Source organism: Xyrauchen texanus, chromosome 22 (genome assembly GCF_025860055.1).
Source record: "Xyrauchen texanus isolate HMW12.3.18 chromosome 22, RBS_HiC_50CHRs, whole genome shotgun sequence".
Taxonomy (NCBI): Eukaryota; Metazoa; Chordata; class Actinopteri; order Cypriniformes; family Catostomidae; genus Xyrauchen; species Xyrauchen texanus.
The window spans coordinates 32,264,027-32,286,244 of record NC_068297.1 but is presented as its reverse complement, the minus strand read 5'-3'; the positions used below and the strand labels follow the sequence as shown (position 1 = coordinate 32,286,244).

The 22,218-nt window shown below is 39.6% G+C and overlaps 1 protein-coding gene across 7 annotated transcripts in view; it reads left to right on the top strand.

Moving 5' to 3' along the window:
- The window catches only part of LOC127662557 (SPARC-related modular calcium-binding protein 1-like), a 104,451-nt gene that overhangs the window by 37,808 nt on the left and 44,425 nt on the right, over positions 1-22,218 (top strand). For 4 of the 7 annotated variants that reach the window (XM_052153798.1, XM_052153797.1, XM_052153796.1 and 1 more), the window contains exons 5-9: positions 948-1,047; positions 3,123-3,173; positions 5,175-5,222; positions 11,397-11,486; positions 11,612-11,692. In XM_052153798.1, the coding sequence (XP_052009758.1) occupies positions 948-1,047; positions 3,123-3,173; positions 5,175-5,222; positions 11,397-11,486; positions 11,612-11,692 (370 nt within the window). The remainder of the gene's footprint in view (positions 1-947; positions 1,048-3,122; positions 3,174-5,174; positions 5,223-11,396; positions 11,487-11,611; positions 11,693-22,218) is intronic. The other 3 variants (XM_052153799.1, XM_052153801.1, XM_052153800.1) reach the window with 3 other exon arrangements.

Genomic DNA, 22,218 nt, shown 5'->3' with positions numbered 1-22,218 from the left:
ACTAAGGGGTGCTAAAAAGATGAGTTTTTTAAGGTTAATGCTCAATGATGTTTTAAATAAACAGAGCCTTCCTCCCTAAACCTTTAACCTAAACTGAACCAATAGTGTCATAAAAAGCAAATGTGAGATGATTACCTCATTAACGTTTAATGATTATAGCATTAACCTTAAAAACCTCATCTGTTTTTCTAGTCGAAATAAACTAAATCAAGGCCGCTACCTTAAATACTACACCTTAAACTAACTGATGGCATCATAAAAGCAAATGTGAGGTAAACAGAACAGACATCCCTACCCTAAACCCTACATCTAAACCTAACTGAGAGTGCCATAAAAGCAAATGTGAGATACAATGTTTCTTTTAATCATAGCTGAAGCAGCCACGTTATTTTGTGGCACTTCTATGACACTTTCGGCTCATTTGTCAAATTGCTTGCTTTGATAGACACGTACCGTGGTTTTCCATGTTTAAAGTCCAATGCTCTATGAGTTGAGCTACTGTGCAACTTAGTCATGCTGGAATAAGCTTTAAATGTAGTTGGCTATGCAATGCAAGCATTAAAATATATTGATATTCGAACTATGCATTATAATAAAAGTGTTTAGATGACATAAGTTAGCATTGTGTGAGTAACAGAGCAAAAATAAGTGTTAATGAAATGTTAATCTTCCGTTTTACTGCGATTTGTTGTGGGTATTGTTCATTTAACCAGAAAACTGCTGCGATATGTTGAACAAGGCACTTAAAACTCAATTTACAAAAATGTAGTTATAGTGACATGATAGTATGGGACCAGGATGGAAATACATCAACTCAGAACAGAAAACTGCCAAAAATATGTATAAATGTCAATTCAAACCCAAGTAGTGAAATCATTTACATATAGAAAAAAAAAAAAGAATGAAAATGTTCTGCATTGCACTCTTACTGTTTGTGTCTCTTTCAGGTCCAGTGCCACACTCTCACAGGATACTGCTGGTGCGTGACAATAGATGGCAAGCCAATAAGCGGTTCTTCTGTCCAGAACAAAACGCCAGTATGTTCAGGTACTGTATGTATGCAGATACCATCTCTAGACTGTTTGCTTGGGTTATTGCTTTGTGTTTAGGTCTTGCTGATAAGCAGAACCTCTAAACCATCAGGCTTTGCTCAGGTGCCTCAGTCAAGAAGTTGTGTCTGTAGTACATCAATTTCAAAGCTATTAGACATTGTTTGATTCACAATGTGCTTTTTGTTTTGATGGATTCAGCAGGATGTTAAACTCTAGCCACTGCTCTGTTTAGTTTATTTCTACTGTGTTTGTGCACGGAGCCGAGACTTGATGGATAATGTCCTGGAGGACTTGCGCTGACTCAGAAAGTTCATCCATTTTTTTCCCTACTCTTTCTTTGACTGATTTTTTTCCCTTTCTGTCTTTTTCCAACATCACACTTAATCGATCATTTATCTTCATTTGTTTGAGTCTCTATGGTTTTTCCCTCCTCTCCATCATGGCTTTCTCTCTTTTTCTCCTTCTCCATCAAATAACTGCTTTCAGTGTATGGTTTGGAATGAAGGAGATGTTCTCTCTATACATGAATGGGAACACTTTGCTGTAATGGTCCAGAATTTTCTGTTAGAGATAGCACCACAGAATCCTGCCAGAATTGGATAACATTATGATTGGAACAATTGGCTCTAGTCAATTTTTAATGCATCTTAATATTTTCTGATTAAATGCCATCTCACACTTACCTAACCTTGACACCTGTTGAACTTTGCCTGTTCCATTATAAATGTTTCATGTTTTACTATAAATTGAATTGTTTTATCATTATTATCAACATATTTTACATAAAATATGCTTTATCCTAGAATCTTGATTTCAGAGCAGTTGGAAATAGCCTTGGTCCACACTTACATGTTTTCGTTTTAAAACGCATTGGTTTCGCTACGTCTAGGCCTCTTTTCCACAATGGAACAGTGTTTTCCACCACTGAAAACGAAGGCGGATATCATAACGGCATACTTTTTTTTTTGAGTAATCAAATAGAAACAGATTAGTCTGGACATGGTCTTAATGTAACTTAAGCGCAAAGCAATTATTTAAATAAATAGTTATAGAATTATATCATTTCTGTGTAACTAAGTTACAAAGTTGGAAGTGCGATTTCAAGTTTCGTTCTACTGCACTTTTCCAAGTAAGAAGTTGGAAATTCCCTTTTTCCAAGCTGAAGGGAAAGAAGCATATGTTCAAATGTCCGTCATTCAAACAACGTTTTTATGGTGCTACAGGTTCACATACTACAGTATATACAGAATAGCATTTTGCCAAAATGCACAGATTATTGCCATTTTTTTCTTGATTCGTTATTTTTTTAGGCTGCCTAGAGATTCCAATCAATTAAAATATTTAATTGTAATTTAGAAGAAAAGAAATCGTAGTGAACACTGTATCAAATTCACTTCCAAGACAAATAAATAAATAAATACCAATATGCATTTGTGTAATTATTTGGTTCACCAGTTTGGATGGATCAAGCTCTTAGTGTAGATTTATGCAACAGCGCACTTTACTCATCATACTTGCACAAAATAGGCTAAAACTGTTTCTATATTTCTTAAAATTGCATCCAAACACATGGGAAATGCAAACCTGGAACTCAAATTGGAAAATTTCAATAATTAAGCAGCTTTTTCCATAATTTATAGATGTAGCTTTTGTAGAGATACTGCTAGCCTACGAAAAAAATGTCCTCCACTAGTCTTTACATTTCTATGAATGACGGCGATGATTCACTTGCAATGATAATTCAATTCCACCATACTAAGAGCACAAATGACTACTTTTGTTACAAATGTTCTGTCTGGGATTCATTTATACATAACTTACCTGTGAAGAGGGTCTTCCTCCAGTTTTTACTGATTGACGAGTTCTCTGCTAGAGGCATGTGTGTATTCCATTCTAAAGACAGGTGCCAACTGGTGATGTTCCGTTTATTCAATAACATCAATGCAGATGATCTTGGCTCGACTTGTGTGTACAGTTCATAAATGTTCAAATGATAGACCAGTCCTGTCCCAGAAATGAGTGAATCCCATGAATCACTAATTAAGTGAAATGTCTCGCACACGTTTGCAGGAAACTTCCGTGAATTTATGGGAACTCATGCTGGGACAAGTGGATTGTCAGGTAGTACTTTTAATTCCAAATAGTTCTCTTTGTCCAGCATTGTAATTGATTTGACTGTCTAATCTTGTATTCATGCATGCTTTTACTCCTGAGAATTTGCACGTACCTGGAAGAATGTGATTGGCAATTGTATGTGCATAACAAGTAACCCTCTTCTCAATGTATATGTGTTTGTGTCATATCAAAGTGTGTTTCATACATTGGTTCTCAAATCTGGAGATCTACCTTCCTGCAGAATTTAGTTTCAACATCAATCAAACACAGCAGAACTAGATAATCAGTGGTTTGGGCCAAACAGTAGTCATTCCTAACAAGCAAGTGCTTCACAGGGCCTTTTGAAACTACCGTTTTTAGCATCCAAATGACGTTTGGTGCTCTTTCCTAATGGCTAGATGCTCTGAGCATTAGGTCATTGTGCAAATGTAACAGCTGCTCATTTGAATTTGAGTGACTGAATAGGGTTTAATACTAAATTCTGCAGGAATTCTGATACCTGGGCAGAGCACCAGTGGTTAAATCTGAAGTGTGTAATTTCAGCATATGGAATTAATAGTGATTGTAATCATTGTTTTCAAACAGCTTTCCTGAATACTTCCCCTGTTTGCCACTGGTCGAACAAACATATAGTACCATCCCAAACTCACACCATTTGTTGAGCCATTGTTGCTGTGTCGTACTAGTCAGGATGCTCAAACATGTCAGGATGGCTCAAAGAGCCACATTGTTTATACTCGTTCAGGAAATTAAATAACTAACATATATTTGTTTGCATCTTAATCTGGGTTATAAAAAAATACACACATCAGCTTAGTTTATGCAATAATTTAAATTCTGATATAATTTACTTCTGTGGAACACAAAAAGAGCTGTTTTGCAAAACGTCAGAGCTGCTGTTTTCCATTCAATGAAAGTGGAGAGTGATATGTATGAATTTGCACAAAAAAAAAAAACAAAGCAACCTAAAGTAACTTTACTTGTGTGCTGTATTTGAAAACCACACAATAGCCTTGTGTGACTAGCAGAGTTATCAATGGTGACAATCTTCCCCTCCGCCAGAACTCTTAAATCACATTCACATATACAAATTGGTTGAACAAGATCGGTCAGATGACACTTGAACACCAATTGTGTACAGAACAAATTCTCACACAGGATATTTCTGTGGTGGAGGAAACGATGGTCAGTGAATAACAATTTTAGTCTGCTCCTCACACAAAGCCATCACATTTTCATTCACATGCTTTAGAAGAATTAAATATAGATATACCTATAGATGACTTATATAATACTTACAGTATAAGTGCCCCAAGGTGTATGTTTTTTTGTTCTTTTTGAAGCTTGGCTGTAAAAATAAACATCCTTTTGTATGGAATTGTTTGGAAAATAGCTGCTTAAACATTCTTCTAAATATCTCCATTTATGTTCAATGGAAGAACAAAAATCATATGGATTGGAATGCCATTAAGTGTGAGTAGAATGATAATTGATATTTCTATTGAAATATTGCCCCCACTAATTTTCTTTGTGCTTTGTTTATTTTTCTTATCCACTATCATTGAATACACCAACAAATGTTGTGCCCATTTAAACACACCTGGGATAATATGGGGTTTTGTAATTAACAATAATGCAAAATAAAAATTATAATAATGAAAGAATATTTCTAGACAATAAGATTTGTCATCAATGATGATGTGAATTAAGAGTGGTCTGGTGGTTTTGGACAGGTCTTAACACTGATTCTTATTTTTGGGGTCTTCTACTGATCACTGTTTTTTTTTCTCTCTCTCTCTCTCTCTCTCTCTCTCTCTCTCTCTCTCTCTCTCAAATGTGTGTGAATGAATTTAGATTTGTAAAATACATTTTGTATTCTTTTTTATATGACTTTTCCAGAGTGCATGTTGTGTAAAATATTTATACAGATTTCAGCCTGGTGTACTGTGAGCTAGTTACTGTACTGCATTGCAAAATGTGGGTAAACACTGTGATCTTTCTTTAAAGGGTCAGTAACCGATAAACCACCAGGACCTCCTAGCTCTGGTAGAAAAGGTGAGTTGAGTTTCACAGAAATGTGCGTGTGTGCATGTGTGTGTTCGTGTATAAACAGAGGCATAGTAAACTATATTTGATGTAGAATATTATATCTATCTATCTATCTATCTATCTATCTATCTATCTATCTATCTATCTATCTATCTATCTATCTATCTATCTATCTATCTATCTATCTATCTAGTACTGTAAAGTGATTCAATTTAGAGATGCATCTTCTAGAAGAGAGTTTTAGCATGGAAGTGTGTTAAATAAGATTTTGTTGTTGTTTTTGTTGTTTAAGATAAACTATTTCACTTTGATTGTTTTGAGTTATATAGTGTATAGTTACGTTGCCTTTTTATTTGTTAAATATCTGTTGGTTACCCTATTGACTATCACATAATTATTCAAACTCACTGACTGGTCAATTGTGAAAATATTTGGTTTAGCTAAACCACTGAACATTGCATGCCTCTACTTCTTTCAATTTATTTGTTTAAAAGTTTAAATGTGTTTCAGCAAGACATCCATCCTGACATGTTCATTGGTTTGACTCAGACTCAACTTTGTGTCAGGCCTTTACTTCAGACTTAGGTTTCTCCAAGGACCGTAAAGATTGAAAACCTATTCCAGTTGTTCCGTTTAACAGCCAGTGTAAGGACTTAGTTAAAATCAAAGGCTTGGGTCTGCCAATGCCCCTCTGCTCAGTTACAGCAGTGAAATCTCAAACAGCTAATATAGATGTTAACAGCAGTGATGGCCGTCACCTACTTCTGTGGCCCCTTACTCAGGAAAGCCAGATTGTCATTTACAGGCCCCTGGGGTGGTATATAGGGATTCAAGAGTGTGTAAAGTTTTGTACCATGGGGTTGGAGATGGGAGTGCTGGGAATGGGAGGTTTTGCAGAATGGAGTGTGTATGCGGTTTGGCTTTGGAGTTTTTTTCGGATCTTATTTCACCTCTTCTGCACCAGTGTGCAACAGATGCTTGTGTCACCAGCATGTAAACGGTGCTCAAATGCCACTGTCTGTTGAAGCCTACATCAGCAATATACGGAACTGAACAGTTGGGTTTAATTAAAGTGTCATTTAAAATCTCTTTAGCAAAATAGTCTTTTTTTGGGGTAACCTATATATATACTGTGTGTGTGTATATATATACTGTATATATTAATCATGTTTAACTAATTTCCAGTGAATGTTGTTCACATTCCTGAATCGAGATCCATCAAACTACCCTAAAAACAGTAAACTCTTCAATCATCACTGCAACAAGTTTTTGCAAGCTAGTGGAGACTAGCTAAGTAATGTTAGAGAATGTAAAATTCATTAAAAATGCATTAAAAAGTTACAAAATACATACTAATCCAATTACATAATTCATTGTGCTTTAGCCATTAAATGCATACATTGGTCTTTAGTGTCCTGATATCTCGTTCCACCATTATCTCAACCATATTTTGGAGTTATGTCCCTACTTCTCTAGGATTCCTCAACTTTTCTCTTATGAATTTTACAATGATAGAAAAATGCAAATATTGCAATAAATAAAATTTTTATTGCTGTGGGTCATTATTGACCCGAGATATGTATTAATGTTGCACTATATATTTGCACATCCGTAAATCATAAAAAAAGCTAAATCAATATTTGATGTGACCACCTTTGCTTTCAAAACAGCACCAATTCTCCTAGGTACACCGTCAAGCAAAGAGGCACTGAGTTTGAAGGTAGGCCTTAAAATACATCCTCAGGTACACCTCCAGTTGACTCCGATTAGCCAATTAGCTTCTGATAGGCTTGAGTATAGGCTTGAAATTTTATAGAATTTTCCAAGCTGCTCAAAGGCACAGTTAACTTAGTGAATGTAAAATTCTGAACCACTGGAATTGTAATATAGTCAATTAAAATTGAAACAATCTGTCTGTAAACAATTGTTGGAAAAGATTACTTGTGTCATGCACAAAGTATATGTCCTAAATGACTTGCCAAAACTATAGTGTACTAATATGAAATCTGTGGAGTGGTTAAAAATGAATTGCCCTTCTGTCACTCACTCGACGTTGTGTCGAATGAAGTGACACAAGGGGTCTTCCTTGAGAGCCTCGCATACCTCTGAACTTGAGAAAAGGCCAGTGAGGAATTGGCAGAAAGAATTTGCATGTCCCGCCCCGGACATACAGGTATAAAGGGAAGCGGGTGTGTGTCTGTCAGTCAGATTTTTTCTTCGGAGCCAAGCGGTTGTGCAGCAGCAAGCTGAAGTCTCACCACTGTTCCACTCAGCTCTGTTGGCAAGAAGGACTGCTGTTGGATCTTATGGCGCGTTTCCAGCGGCGTTCTCTCTATGCACGCTGTGCAGTCCACGCCCCTTGGCGCTTCGACAGTGCTTTCTGTCTAAAAGAGTGTTTTCCCCACCTTAAAGAGTTTGATTTCTCTGAAAGATTTTATTTTCACTCATAAAAGAGCAATACGCAAGCAGGTGTTGAACGTCCTTTTCAGGACGCGACTTTTTAAAGATAACTTTCCGCCTCTGTGTAGTTCCTGGATGCGGTCGATATCTCTCCTAGACCAATGTTCATAGACGTTCATGTTCGTGTGCCTGGGCAGCGATACTGAGGCCGCGTTTGTGGATGGTTCATGTACTCATTGCAAGAACATGACCATGACATCATAACGGTCGTGGCTTTCATTCATCAAATGAAACTGACGATGGAGGCGACTTGGGGATCGTAGCGGGCTCAGTTTCTCCGGGGAAATCCCCACGAACCACCCACCCCCCAGCATGCTCGATTGCCTCGTTCGTCTCACAGCCAGCCTGCGTTCACCCTTGAATTGGATGAGTATGTCGGCGCTGGTTACCACAGATGCCTCTCAACTGGGTTGGTGCGCCTTGTGAAATGGATAGGGCCTCGGCTGCGTTGGCATATCAACTGGCTGGCTGTATTCCGTGCCCTGCAGAGGTTTCTCCCGCTGTTCGGGGCAAGCACATCTCTCATCCGTTCAGACAGCACTGCAATGGTAGCGTACATAAATCACCAAGGGGCGTGCGCTCTCGTCATATGTCACAACTGGCCCGCCATCTCCTCCTTTGGACTCAGCAGCAACTCAGGTCACTTCGTGCAACTCATACCCCGGGCAAAAGCAACACGACAGCGGATGCGCTGTCGCGACAAGTTTTGCCCAGCAGAGAGTGGAGGCTGCTCCCCCAGGTGGTCCAGCTGATTTGGGGCTGATTCGGCATGGCACAGATCAGGGAGGATGAGGAACAAGTCATCTTAGTGGCTCCTTACTGGCCCACTCAGACTTGGTTCTCGGATCGCATGCTCCTTGTGACAGCACCTCCCTGGTAAATTCTCCTGAGGAAGGACATTCTTTCTCAGGGACGGGGCACCCTCTGGCATCTGCACCCAGACCACTGGAACCTGCATGTCAGGCCCCTGGACGGGACGCGGAAGATCTGAGTGACCTAACACTTGCAGTCGTAGACACGATCAACCAGAGCCCCCTCCACCAGGCAACTTTACGCCCTGAAGTGTCGCTTGTTCGCGAATTGGTGTTCTTCCCGATCTGAAGACCCACAGAGATGCGCAATTCTGTGCTCTCATTCCTGCAAGAGAGGCAGGAGGGGAGGATGTCCTCCTCCACCTCGAAGGTGTACTGTACGTAGCCACTATAGCGGCCCACCACAACACAGTGGACGGCAAGACCCTGGGTAAGCACGACTTGATTATCAGGTTCCATAGAGACGCCCAGAGACTGCATCCTCCCCGGCCAAGCCTGTTCCCCTTCTTGGATCTCTCAGTGGTCCTTTTGGGCCTTAAGAGACCCCCCTTCGAGCCACTTGACTCAGTTGAGCTCATGGCCCTCTCCTTGAAGATGGCCCTCCTGATAGCGCTAACTTCCATAAAGAGTGTTGTGGACCTGCAAGCGTTCTCTGTCAGCGATACTTGCCAAGAGTTCATTCCGGGATCAGGTCTTGAACCTGCAAGCGCTGCCCGGGTGGAGGCAGACCCAGCCTTTTTGTTGCTGTGTCCGGTACGTGTTTTGCATATCTATTTTGACCACACACAGAGCTTTAGATGTTCTGAGCAGCTTTTTGTCTGCTTTGTTCCCCTGTCGGTGGACCAGTGTCTCCCTTGTGCAGTCCCACTGCCCCTGGTCACTGTGTTTGTAGAGCTCCACCCTCATCAGGTAGGACCAACCACCGTGCCGCTCCCACATGTGGCTTGACAACCCATGTGGTCTATTGGCCACATATCACCTCCCCCTAGTCTGGGCAGGATGTGGCCTCCACAGGGCCTTTTCCCCCTGAAAGAATAGGATCGGGGAAGACTGCCTTCCCCGATGCATTTCATAGCATTAAGATAGCCCCAGCCGCTTTACACTCTATGTGAGAGACATAGAGAGAGAAAAGGCACCTGTTCCCTCCTCAGGGGTCCTGGGAACCTAAGGTCTGTATATGACATATTTTCAGTTGATTCTAGCACGCAGTAGCCTGCTTGTGTAACAGGCCCTGGGCATTAGGCCTGTGGTCAGATTAAAATGTTGTCCTGAAAAGAACAGGAATATGATGAAACCTGTGATCACACGTTCTGTAAGTGAAGCTAACTTGCTAGGCTTTAGCTGTAGCATTCCAACCACGTTACTCTGTGTTCCTCTAAATAACTACTAACTGCAATCTTCATCCAGTATAAAACACGGAAAAGCATTCATACATTATACTGACATTATTTTGACCACATTTGTGTGTTTTTGCTAGCAACTAACCTGAAAAGAACAGGAAAATTATGAGACTGGCAACAGGTATTGTGTTTCCTTCTCTCGCTTCTGCCAGACTAAAGATGAGAGTCGGCTACAGCCACAATATGCAGTCTCACTGGGATGCGAGGCCCCCTTGTGGTGGAAATTTGGAATACAGCTTAAAAAATAAATTTACACCAAATGAAACAAATGAGGCCCTTATAAAGCAATATACATATGCCAACTATTCAAAATATACGAAATTAAACCACTTAATGTGACCACACATTGCTGGGCGTCAAACTTGCACATGTGTCAGCGGTTCACGTAACACAGTCTAGTGCATGGCACTTTTGAATGGGACCACTAGTGTCGACACAACGTTGAGTGAATGACTGAAGGGGAATGTCACGGTTACTGTTGTAACATCCTGAGGGAGGGAACGAGATGTTGTGTCCCTTCTGCCACGACACTAAACCTACCACTGTAAACGACCGTATCTTATTCACGGCTCCTCAGTGCAAAAACCTGAATGACAGACACACGCCCGCTTCCCTTTATACCTGTATGTCCAGGGCGGTACATGCAAATTCTGTCTGCCATTTTCTCATTGGTCTTTTCTCAAGTTCAGAGGTACGCAAGGCTCCCAAGGAAGACCCCTTGTGTCACTTCATTCGACACAATGTTTCGTTCCCTCCCCAATGCAAATCTCTTTTTATATATATTGAAATTTGACTTTGTGACAATATTCATGAGAGAAATGTTGAGGTACACTAAAGGGTTTGTCATAACTTAAAAAAAATGTATGTGGTAAAATGAAGAGGAATGAAGTCACAGGTCACTAAAGACCAGAGGCAGGTATTTACGGGTTCAAATGATCATCAGCTCATTTCAGTGAATATATCACTACCATTATATTTCCAGATATCCCCTGCGTGTAAAAGACCATATGTTAGCTGAGTTCAATACTTGTATTTTTTGACCTGGTTTCCACTGCCACCTAATTGAGGCATTTGCAGTGTGGCTTTGGCCCCTCCACTGCAAGGTCCTGCAATTACCTGATGTTGGGCACGTGAAATTCAGCCAGAATGCAATAGAGCATTTGTGGGTAAGTACTGTAGGAGGTTTCCCATTTCTTAAGAATTATGGCATATTTGACTGAGTGGGTTAAATATTCAGTTATTGACATTTACTGTAAATAAACATTTAAATCACTCCTTATCTAGACACTATCCATCCGTAAACACTTATTTATCTTTAGTGTGTGTGACTTAGTGTGAATGGATAAGCACTGTTGTTTATCTCTGTGTTTTCTCACCTTTATTTTCTCTCTGTGTAGCCCCTCTATCTCTCACCCACTTTGTTTTCTGAGCTCTTGGCCGGGCCATGTGCAAATCCCAATCATTCAACTGTTGTGGAGAGTAGATTGTATTAACCTCAATAATGGTAGTCTCTTTCCGTTTCTTTCTCACCCTCAATCCAGATGATGGTTTTAAATCCACACCCACTATGGAGACACATGTTGTCCCAGAAGCTGAGGGTAATTCTGCAACTTAAAAAAACATTAACATAACATTAAAGTTAGTCCTGCAATTATTTATGTCTTAATTCTGATTGAAGCAAACATGATGGTAATTTTTATTTTATTTATTTTTTTGGTCACAGAGATTACAGCCCCCACATTGTGGATTAAGCAGCTGGTATACAAAGAGAACAAACAGAACAACTCAAATAGTAGGAAGCCAGGTAAGTAAGCATCCATCCATCCAATTGTTACTCACCATCATGATTTTCTAAACCTGGATGACTTTATTTCTTCTGTGGAATATACTAAAAGGAGATGTTTTGCTAAGTGTGTCCATGGGCTGTCAAGCTACAAAAAATGAACCATATGGTTGATCATATGATCATTTGCACTTCCTCATATTCAAACTTGGTGCATTCAACATTCTTGGCGAACAAATTATGTTTTAACACTGCTGAGGTCAAATCTGGCTTGACGCACCGTCACAGAGTAACTTGTATATTGATTTGTTACTCAAATGACACAAATCAATTGTATTCTTTTTTTTTTTTAAACACATTTCTTTTATACAGTAAACTATACTGTTTTATGTACATGGAAGAATAAGTCATATGTATTTATAAATTTTTGGTTGTAAACTATTGCTTTAATTTTGAGCCAAGTAAATATCAAATTAATTTGTTTCCATGTGTTTGATTTCAAAGCAGACGTAGCTAGCTAATTACGTCATGGTTTATATCTTACAATATACAGTACTTCTTTGAGCAGCAATAACCAAAAACACACATTTTCGAATAAAGTTTTGTGCTGACACATAAATATCTTGTGGCCAGCCTCCACAATCCAACAAAAATATTTTTAAATCATTATTATTGCTTTATCCAAGTCGGTGCATTCAAGCGCATTTGATTGTGCAACAATTCCATTCCAGTTTTAGATTTGATATTCAGCATGTCCTGGGCCGAGATACCTAATACCACTAGAATTATGGTGCAATCTCCTTCTCTGTATGTGTCGACTGTCTTCTGTATAATTTGTTTTGCTCTCTGTGTCTCCTTTACAATTTCTTTCAAATTAGTTTTGCACCCTCTGGGCATGCTTAGTCAACACCATCGAGCACTGTGAGGTTTTTGGATGAGAACAGCAGTGCAGTCTGTAGTGGTGTGTGAATTTTTAGAGTGCAGGAGTATAGATTTCCTGGCTGAGGGCAACGACGTGTGTGTTGTGTATGTCTATCAGTGTATATGAATATAGTTCCAGTGGTGGTATGACCAAAATGTTATATCATGGTTTAAGCAGGGTTTTTATTGTTTTGACTTTTAAATAATTTATATTCTATTTTATTTTCAATTAGTTCTTTCACTTTAGTTATTTTTTTCATAGTGTTCAGTCTATTACTGTTACTATTTGCAATGATCTTGCATGCAATGAATGCAAAGTAGACACTCCCATTAATAATATACCTGAAAATAAATCTACCATATAACTGTATAATTGGTTTAGCAAAATCTCTACTATTTGATTTCTGCTTTAGCACAGTATATACAGTACCATTAACCAGGAGCCAATTATGTGTATAATTGGTAGGCATGGAAAATAATATCCGAGGGTATTTATTCCACCTTAGACACAATTCATATGAACAAAATTGAAAGGAATTCTAACAAAGGGCTTTCTCTGTTGAATGAAACACTTACCATAATGTATATATATATATATATATATATATATATACACTGAAGTTTGGAATAATGTACAGATTTTGCTCTTATGGAAAGAAATTGGTACTTTTATTCACCAAAGTGGCATTCAACTGATCACAATGTATGTATGTGTAGGACATTAATAATTTGAAAAATTACTATTACAATTTGAAAAAAACTTAAACTACTTCAAAGTGTTCTCATAAAAAAATCCTCCATGTGCAACAATGACAGCTTTGCAGATCCTTGGCATTCAAACTGTCAGTTTGTCCAGATACTCGGGTGACATTTCACCCCACACTTCCTGTAGCTCTTGCCATAGGTGTGGCTGTCTTGTCGGGCACTTCTCACGCACCTTACAGTCTAGCTGATACCACTAATCTCAATGGGGTTTATGATCCATAACACTCTTTTCCAATTATCTGATGTCCAATGTCTGTGTTTCTTTGTCCACTCTAACATTTTCATTTTTGTTTTTCTGTTTCAAAAGTGGCTTTTTCTTTGTAATTATTCCCATAAGGCCTGCACCCCTGAGTCTTCTCTTTACTATTGTACTGTTCAAGCATAGTATAGCCTTCATTCCTCAAAATAATGATTGACTGACGAGATTCTAGAGGTGTTGGAGTGATGAATGCTGGAAATGGGGTCTGTCTAGATTTGATCAAAATGACTTTTTTCAAATATTAATGGTGATAATGTTTTACATCAGTAATGTCCTGACTATACTTTGTGATCAGTTGAATACCACTTTGGTGAATTAAAGTATCAATTTCCTTCCGAAACAGCAAAATCTGTAGATTTCTCCAAACTTTGTGTGTGTGTGTGTGTGTGTGTGTGTGAGTGTGTATTTATCACTTTGTGGGGACCAAATGTCCCCATAAGGATAGTAAAACCCGAAATTTTTGACCTTGTGGGGACATTTTGTCGGTCCCCATGAGGAAAACAGCTTATAAATCATACTAAATTATGTTTTTTGAAAATGTAAAAATGCAGAATGTTTTCTGTGAGGGTTAGGTTTAGGGGTAGGGTTAGGTTTAGGGGATAGAATATAAAGTTTGTACAGTATAAAAACCATTATGTCTATGGAAAGTCCCCATAAAACATGGAAACACAACATGTGTGTGTGTGTGTGTGTGTGTGTGTGTGTGTATATTTCACTTTGTGTGAAAATCGCTGGTAAAAGTATATGCAGTGTTACAAATTACCAAGGTGCTTCATCTGCCTAGAAAGGGCTTGAGGAATTGACAAGAGATTATGCATTATTGGATCATCCATTGTGAACAAAATAAAACAAAGTAAATAAATAAATACCTTACTTTCTTGATATACAGTTGATATACTTATCCAAAATCTAATTTAAACCTCAAAACAAGTTTTAGGATTTAAAACAAAGAAACATCATGACAAAAAATGAATTAGACATTTTGTGAGACAATGTTTACTCTTTGTATCTATAGTAAGAGTTTCCTTAGAAATAGGTTGTTGCTCTATGACGTTTCAATACCGCCTCTTAACTCGGTGCAAAGTTCAAATTAAATCCCTGCAATTGCAGTTTGGATATTCCACCAGCAGGTGGTAATAAAGTTAATATCCAAACTCTGAAAGTACAGAACATCAAATAATGTCCCTGAAACTCGCAATCTTTCATCGGCAATCGCTTGAGATTTGTATTAAACTTTCTAGAGGTCGTGGTTTATTTTTTCAGATATTTGTATTATTATATAGTAATGTTTATATGCATTATTATTATTGTATATTTACAATTGTATTTATGATTTAATTTGTAGCCTACAAGTAATTTTCCACCTGTTGTAGAGATTTATTTTTAGTCACTGCAAAAGGGGCAGGTGGAAGAAAGAGAGACTAAAATGTTTGAATAAGATGTTTTTTAAAGTGTAATTTGAATTAAAAAATATGTTCTATTAATTTTTTTTTCGTGTTTAAATACATATAATATTTTAAGTTTACAATCGATAGGTAGAAGTGAAGTGCTTGCAGATACAATCACTGTTAATAATGGCCATGATTGTGTGTCAGTAGATGAAAATGATAATAATAATTTCATTCCCTATAATTTGGCATTCATCAAGGAAGCAGTTAATGCACATTTTCTATTCTTCTAATTCATCACATACAGTCCATTTACACTACCAACACCTTATGAATGTGCAGTTGTTTATATTATTGGTGCTTAACATGGTATGGACTATAATAGGAAGCAGATGGTGAACATCCCTGAGAAGAACCTCAGAATTCTTTTGCACTTAATCCAGCCTCATTTGCGCGTTGCGTGGACGATTTCACCAAACCTACTAGCACCAAGATGGGTGCACGAAAATACCAAAATAACATGCCCACGCTCATTGACTTCGTGCTTATGACTTATGGCTTGGTAATTCCCTGAGTGGGAGAGAGAATGCTCTTTTTGAGGTTGAGTCTCAAACTCAGAGAAACCAGATGAGCTAATACGATATCCCTGTGCTGAACTGCCAGTTCTTGAGACTGAGGTAGTTTCAGCCAGTCGTCTAAGTAATTCAGAATGCGGATGCCCCAGAGTTACAAAGGAGCCAGCGCTGCATCCATGCATTTCGTGAATGTGCAGGGTGATAGGGCTAGGCCGAATGGATGAACCCGATATTGGAAGGCTTAGCCCCGAAAGTGAACCTCAGGAACTTCCTGTGTTGTGGCAGAATTTCTATATGAAAGTATGCGTCCATGAGATCGATCGTGATCAACCAATCGTGATGTTGGATTTGGGACACGACCTTCTTGATAGTTAGCATTTTGCCCTGACTGAGCGATTCAAGCCTCGAAGATCTAAGATCGGACGCAACCCCCCCACCCTTATTGGGAACCAGGAAGTATTTGCTGTAATAACCTGACTCTTTCTCTGGAAGGGGAACACGTTCTATGGCCCCTTTGACCAAGAGATTTTGCAGTTCTTTCCACAGTAGACATGCTTGCTCCGGTTTCACGGTAGTGGAAACCACGCCGTTGAAACGCGGAGGACGGCGAACAAATTGAATTCTGTAGCCTTTTTCTACTGTTCTAAGGACCCACATAGAAATACCTAGCAAGTTTCCATGCCAGGTTCTCTGAGATGGGTATTCATTTTTACACTTCCTGTTGAGGGGATGTTGAGTGTTCCGTGTCCTGGACTAAGGCAGGAAGCAACGGTACACCCAACATTTCTCTGGAAGCCTCTAACTCCCAAAACACCAGAGGCGGCGGGAATGGAGAGCTTTCGTGGGGGTATCGGGTGGGTCGAAGTGGATGATACACGCGCCCCGTCCTGAGGGGGGCTACCCCCAGAAGGCTGGGCGCAGGATCGTCAGGGTTTTTTCCTCTTAGAAATGACTGCCCTGAGGTCTTGCTTTGGGGGCTGCTGAGGGCGACGAGCCGGTCCCCAGAGTCTACGAGGGGGAGCACGACTCACTTTCTAGAAGGACCGGGGTGGGGCTGGGTGGCCGATGGCCTCTCCCCCTGAGTGTGGCAAGGAAGGAATTGCCCAAAGGCTTCCTCGTGACTTTTTGCCTCCTGGAACCTGGTGATAAATACATTCATAGCATCACCAAATAAGCCAGAAGGTGAAACCGGGGCATCGAGAAGGAACATTTTGTCCTTGTCTCTGATGCCCGACTGGTTGAGCCATAAGTGTCTCTCTGTGCTGACTAAAGCAGACATAGACCTGTCAATGGAGTGGGCCGTCTGCTTGGTCGCGCGGAGAGACAGATCGCGGCGGCATCCACAATAGTTGAATATATCGATGCCGAGGGCACGAAGACATGGGAAGTATAAGGTTTTCTCCATGAACGAGAGAGCTCGTCATGGAGGTCATCAAAGAAAGGAAGGGACGGATGTGGCTTTCCCTTCCCTTGGCTACCAGACAGAAATCTGTCCTCCAACTTTTGGGGGTCTCTTGTTCGTGTGGCCAGTCTAATTGAAGCCTGGCCACCACACGAGTAATCACCTGGAGTAATTCCTCCGATGATTTATTATCATGCCCGGAATGCTCAGAGGTGGGTAACTCGATGTCCGCAGACTCAAGAGATTCATGATTCCCCTCATGAACCGAAGAGGCGCCGGATTGCGCTTCAGGATCACGGGAAGGATCAGCTGGATCTGGGGAGAGAGCGAGCAATAGGGACGGACCCGTCTCTCGCTCCTGAGCCAGATCCATACAAGAGCCCCACGATGGAAGTGTGGGCGCTGACTCTCGGAAGTAAGCAAGACGAGTGCAAAGCATTTTGAATGAGAACAGATCGCAATGCTCGCACTTTCCCCGGCCAAAACAAGAGCAGCATGCTCTTCCCCCAAACATACAAAATAAAACTGGTGTGTGTCCCTCTCAGCCATAGAGTGTAATCAAGCGAACACACACTGCTTGCTCTGTCTTTCAGTCATTTTTTTATTTTAGGAAAAAAGAGAAAGGTTTCTGCACACTGCCTAACAAAATCTAAATCCTAAAAGAGGCAAAATAGCAAAGTAGCTAATGTTGGATGATTTAGAAAGTTTCTGACAGGCTCTTGAAGCACAACACACACTTGTGAGTGATCTGAAGACAAAAGATCTGACGATGCACCTGTGATCTATTTATAGCCCTGCTACAGGTGCATCCAATGATGTCACCAGCAGTAGCTATAAATTCTGGAAAATTTTGTTGACGTGTTGCAGACATATTCACAGCTGGTCACACCTGAAGTTGTTCCCAAAGCGCTAAATCAGCACAGCATCAAAGTGTAGCTTTTTGACAGGGAACTACCATCATTGGAATCTCTCAATATTCAGTGGACTAACAGATGTGTTAAGAAGATCATTGAGGACCCATCCCATCTATCACATAACTTTTTTCAGCTGCTTCTCTCAGGCAGACGCCTGAGATTATTACCAACTAAAACATCCAGATCAAAGAACAGCTGTCAGTTTACTTAGAAAAAGAAGAGGAAATCAGTCCTAAAGTAATTTGTTACTTTACCATGTACACATTTCTATATTTTGAGTAACTCACCGAACACTGGTTAGGCCTGACTACATAAATCTTCAATATGTTACTGATGAGGAGAATTGACAGTCTCGATGAAACTTTTCTTACCCTACCTGTTGCATATTATTATTTGAAGAAAACATGGTACCCTCAAGATCACACCCCTCCTCTTCTGGCCCATCACACCCTCTTCTGTTACTTTATGTGTGCAGAATACATAGATCCAAGTGCAGGGTGATCACCTCACAGCTGAAAAAATTTGGAGGGATAGCGAAAGAATAGAGCGAGATGTAGAGACAGTGCACTGGGGTGGGGTGTGTGGTGTGTTTGTGTGTGTGTGTGTGTGTGTGTGTGTGGGGGGGTTAGTATGCAAATGAGCAAAACAATTGAGAGAGAGAGGAACATTGTGTTTACTGGAGACTGATAAGTCTAAGCACTTGTACTAAGAGCTGTTTTGTTTGGCCAGATCAAGGCACGATGAAAAGCATATGCTCTGATTTTCAGCCACGATAGCGAGGAACTCAGCAGTTTACCTACATCATACTGCACATAGACTAATCAATACCAGCCTGTAAACACTGAACGAGAACCACAGCTAAACATTCTAAGAAACAGTAAGCTCTCACCTCGGCTGTACTCTCACTTAAAGTATATCTGGTTGTTTAAATGAACATGACTCACTTGTCCTTAAACAAAATGTGTAGAATGTATTAAAGTTACTCTACTCTGCAGTGGAGGAGGATCAGATGAACTTTTATGTGCACATCTTTAAAAAAATAAATTAAAAAAATGCAACAAAAATATGACGTCAATAGGATTAAATGGCATTTGCGATTATCTTATCCATTCCTGATTTATTGTAAAAGGAGACTGGTAGAATCGTAATAATAATAAAATAAAAATATTTTGGGAATCCCAGCTGCTTGGCGCCAGTATACTCTCAGTATTATAAACAGTGCTAAATAATTTAGATATGAAGGAACTTTGGCGGGAAGCTCAGGAGTCATGGATTCTGCCGTGAACACTTGAGTGCAAATTGCAGGCCTTCTGTGGAAAAGAGGACATATTAATGCTCCGATGGCTAACTTGCGGCCCCTTCTCTCATTCTTAAGTCAGGTCCCACTTAAAACACTCCTGGCCTTGTTCCTGATCACGCCAACGCTGTCAGTCCCCTTACCAGAACTGTTTGTAATGGAGACAAAAGCAAAAAACAGCAGGATTTTGTTACACTGAATGAGGTTTTAGCTCATGCTTTTCATTTGGAGGCTCAGATGAACCAATGACTGGGTTGAGCTGGTCTCTCTCGCTGCTGTCTCACAGATCTTAAGCCCCCCCCCTTTTTTTGTTACAAATTTAGGTAATTGGGGTTGGAGCCATGGCCTTGTGGTTAATGGAATAGTTCACCCAAAAATTATAATTTTCTCATAACTTACTCCTTATTAAACCCTTATTCCATCTCAAACTTGTATGAGTATTTTTATTCTGCTGAGCACAAACAAAGATATATTGAAGGAGATATGTGTTTATGTTCATACAAAGCAAGTCAATGGGTCCAACATTTGTAAACTCCAAAAAGGACGTAAAGGCAGCATAAAGGTAATCCATACGACTTGAGTGAACTGCCCTTTAGAAATCAAGACAGAAAGAAGACTTTGGAGAGTGTAAAGTCTTATGTAGCTAATGCAGCGGTGCATCCACTCTTTAGAAGCTTGGGTTTCAGCAGCCAACAGTGGTTCTTAAAACTCTATTTCTGGCTTGACGTTTTGTAAACATCTGATTGAGAAGAACATGAATCTGATGTGTTAAAAAGCTCTTCATCACACCACTAGGAGGATTAGCCTCAACATGTGGTTCTGTTATACTTGGCCTGACACATTACGTGAGCAATGTGCTAAATGGATTTCAACATAAATAGAGATTTATGAGACAAGGCGTAAAACATTTAAAAGAACATCTCTCAAGTGTCCTATATTTTAATAAATACAATTAGACTGATTTCATGAAAGATCATCCATTCAGGAAAGGGGTGAAGATGCCTCTTAAATGTATTTTAAGAAATCTTTTATAGGCCTTCATTAGGCAATTATACTGTAGCTGACTTAGTTCAAGTGGTGTACATTTAATGTTGGATGATTTCATAATTGCAGAAATAACATTTACAACACACTTTTTACTATTCTCTGGCTGAATTGACTGACTGGTAGACAAAATGTACACATACAACTCTTGACAGAGGTGGTGGATGAAAGGAATGCCCCAAAACAAGGTTCAATACAATTTAAACTCTATGAACAGCATCTGTGGCATGGTGTTTATTACCACAGAATTAATTTGGCCTTGTTCCTTAGTTTGTGAGAACAATACAAAATTGTGTGTGTACTAATGCACTTAAAATGGAAGCCATTTGGGCAAGGCTTTGAACTGGAATAGACCTTAAAATTAGGCTTGGGAACCGAGAACTGGTTCTTATTCAGAACCTTATTCCAATTCTTAAAAAATACTGGAAGCATGTGATTTTCATGACTTTCAGTTCCAATAACAGTTCTTGAGCATGCATTTTTCTGCTGATGCAGACAGAACACCACAATAAAAATAAACTCTAACAGTGTTTAGAACTCACACAGAACTGAATAAAATGTCAGAATCGAATGTGAAAATTGGTAAAAGCTTTAATCACGATGAATATAAAATAATATTTTTAATTAATCACAAGCGTTAACCTGTTAATTTTGACAGTTCTAATATTTATATTATTATAGAGAAAAGAAAATGTAATTGCAGCTTTCATTTGGTCCATGCTGCATATGAGGAATATGCTTTCTGTCTCATTCTATGTATATAATCCACATGAGATCAGTAAAGTAACTTATATACTTTATTATTATAACTTTCAATAATGATTGAAAGTTTATACAGTATATTATATGCAGTAGATTGTGTTATTTTTTATGTACAAGATTCATGGTGCTAATGCTTATACATTGCCATACTATGCACTTACCTTCTGTTATTGTTTTTTTTCTTTTTTTTTTTCTGAATTGATTTTTAGCTGTCAAACACACACACACACACACACACACACACACACACACACACACACAGACGCACGCATTCTCTACTTTATTTCAGTTTTATCACCAAAATTGCGTTTCAATAAATGAATTAATTCAAAACTTTAATCAAATGAAAAGATAACAATTCATTTTCAACATAATTGTCATGGTCCTGTCTCTCTGTCAGTCTGAGTTTTTGTCTGAGTTTATTAGACACACCTGCCCTGTCTTGTTAACCTTTGATTTCTTTCCCTATTTTAGTCTCCTCATGTGTGCTGTCCAGTGCCAGTTCCTCTTGTGTGTCTTGTGTTTCCAGTCGGTCTTATTTATTCTATGTCGGTCTTGCTTCCAGACCCAGTCCTGTTTAGTCCGTTCAGTCCTAATTACCCTCTGCCCCAGCCATGGATTTTTTACTTTGTGTTTTTTCCCTTCGGGGTAGTTTATGTTTGATTGTTTTCCCCACTTGTGGGATTTTTGGTTTGTTTTTTGCCTCATTTGTTATATTAATAAAACCTTTGATGAACTGAGCTTGGGTGCTGAGTCTCATCATTCTCTACATTTGTGACAGAACAAACTGGCCAAGATGGACCCAGCAGAGATTTTTCAACTGATCGCCAGCATGCAGCACTAGTTAAGCAGCTTTATGGGCTGCGGCAGGATGATAAGTCCATGTGGGGGTATGCCCTTGAATATTTATCATTGTCCTCGGGTCTGGGATACGATCAGACCTGACTAATTGATCTCTCTTGGGCAGGTCTGAGTGAGCCCATTAGATCCATTGTCCCAGAACGGAGTGAGGAGGCAGAGTTTCCCGAGTCAGTAAAGCTTGCCCTCAAATGGGAGAGGAACTTCAAGGCCTGTGCCTCGGGAGACTTCCAATCTTCATAACAACCCGAGTTGGAAGTGGACATCTCAGCCGAGCCCTCTGCTGCTGACTGCCAGGAGGCAGAGGCTGCTACAGCAGCAGTGCCCCTCACTGCCCCATAGAGAAGGAGAAGGGTACCTAC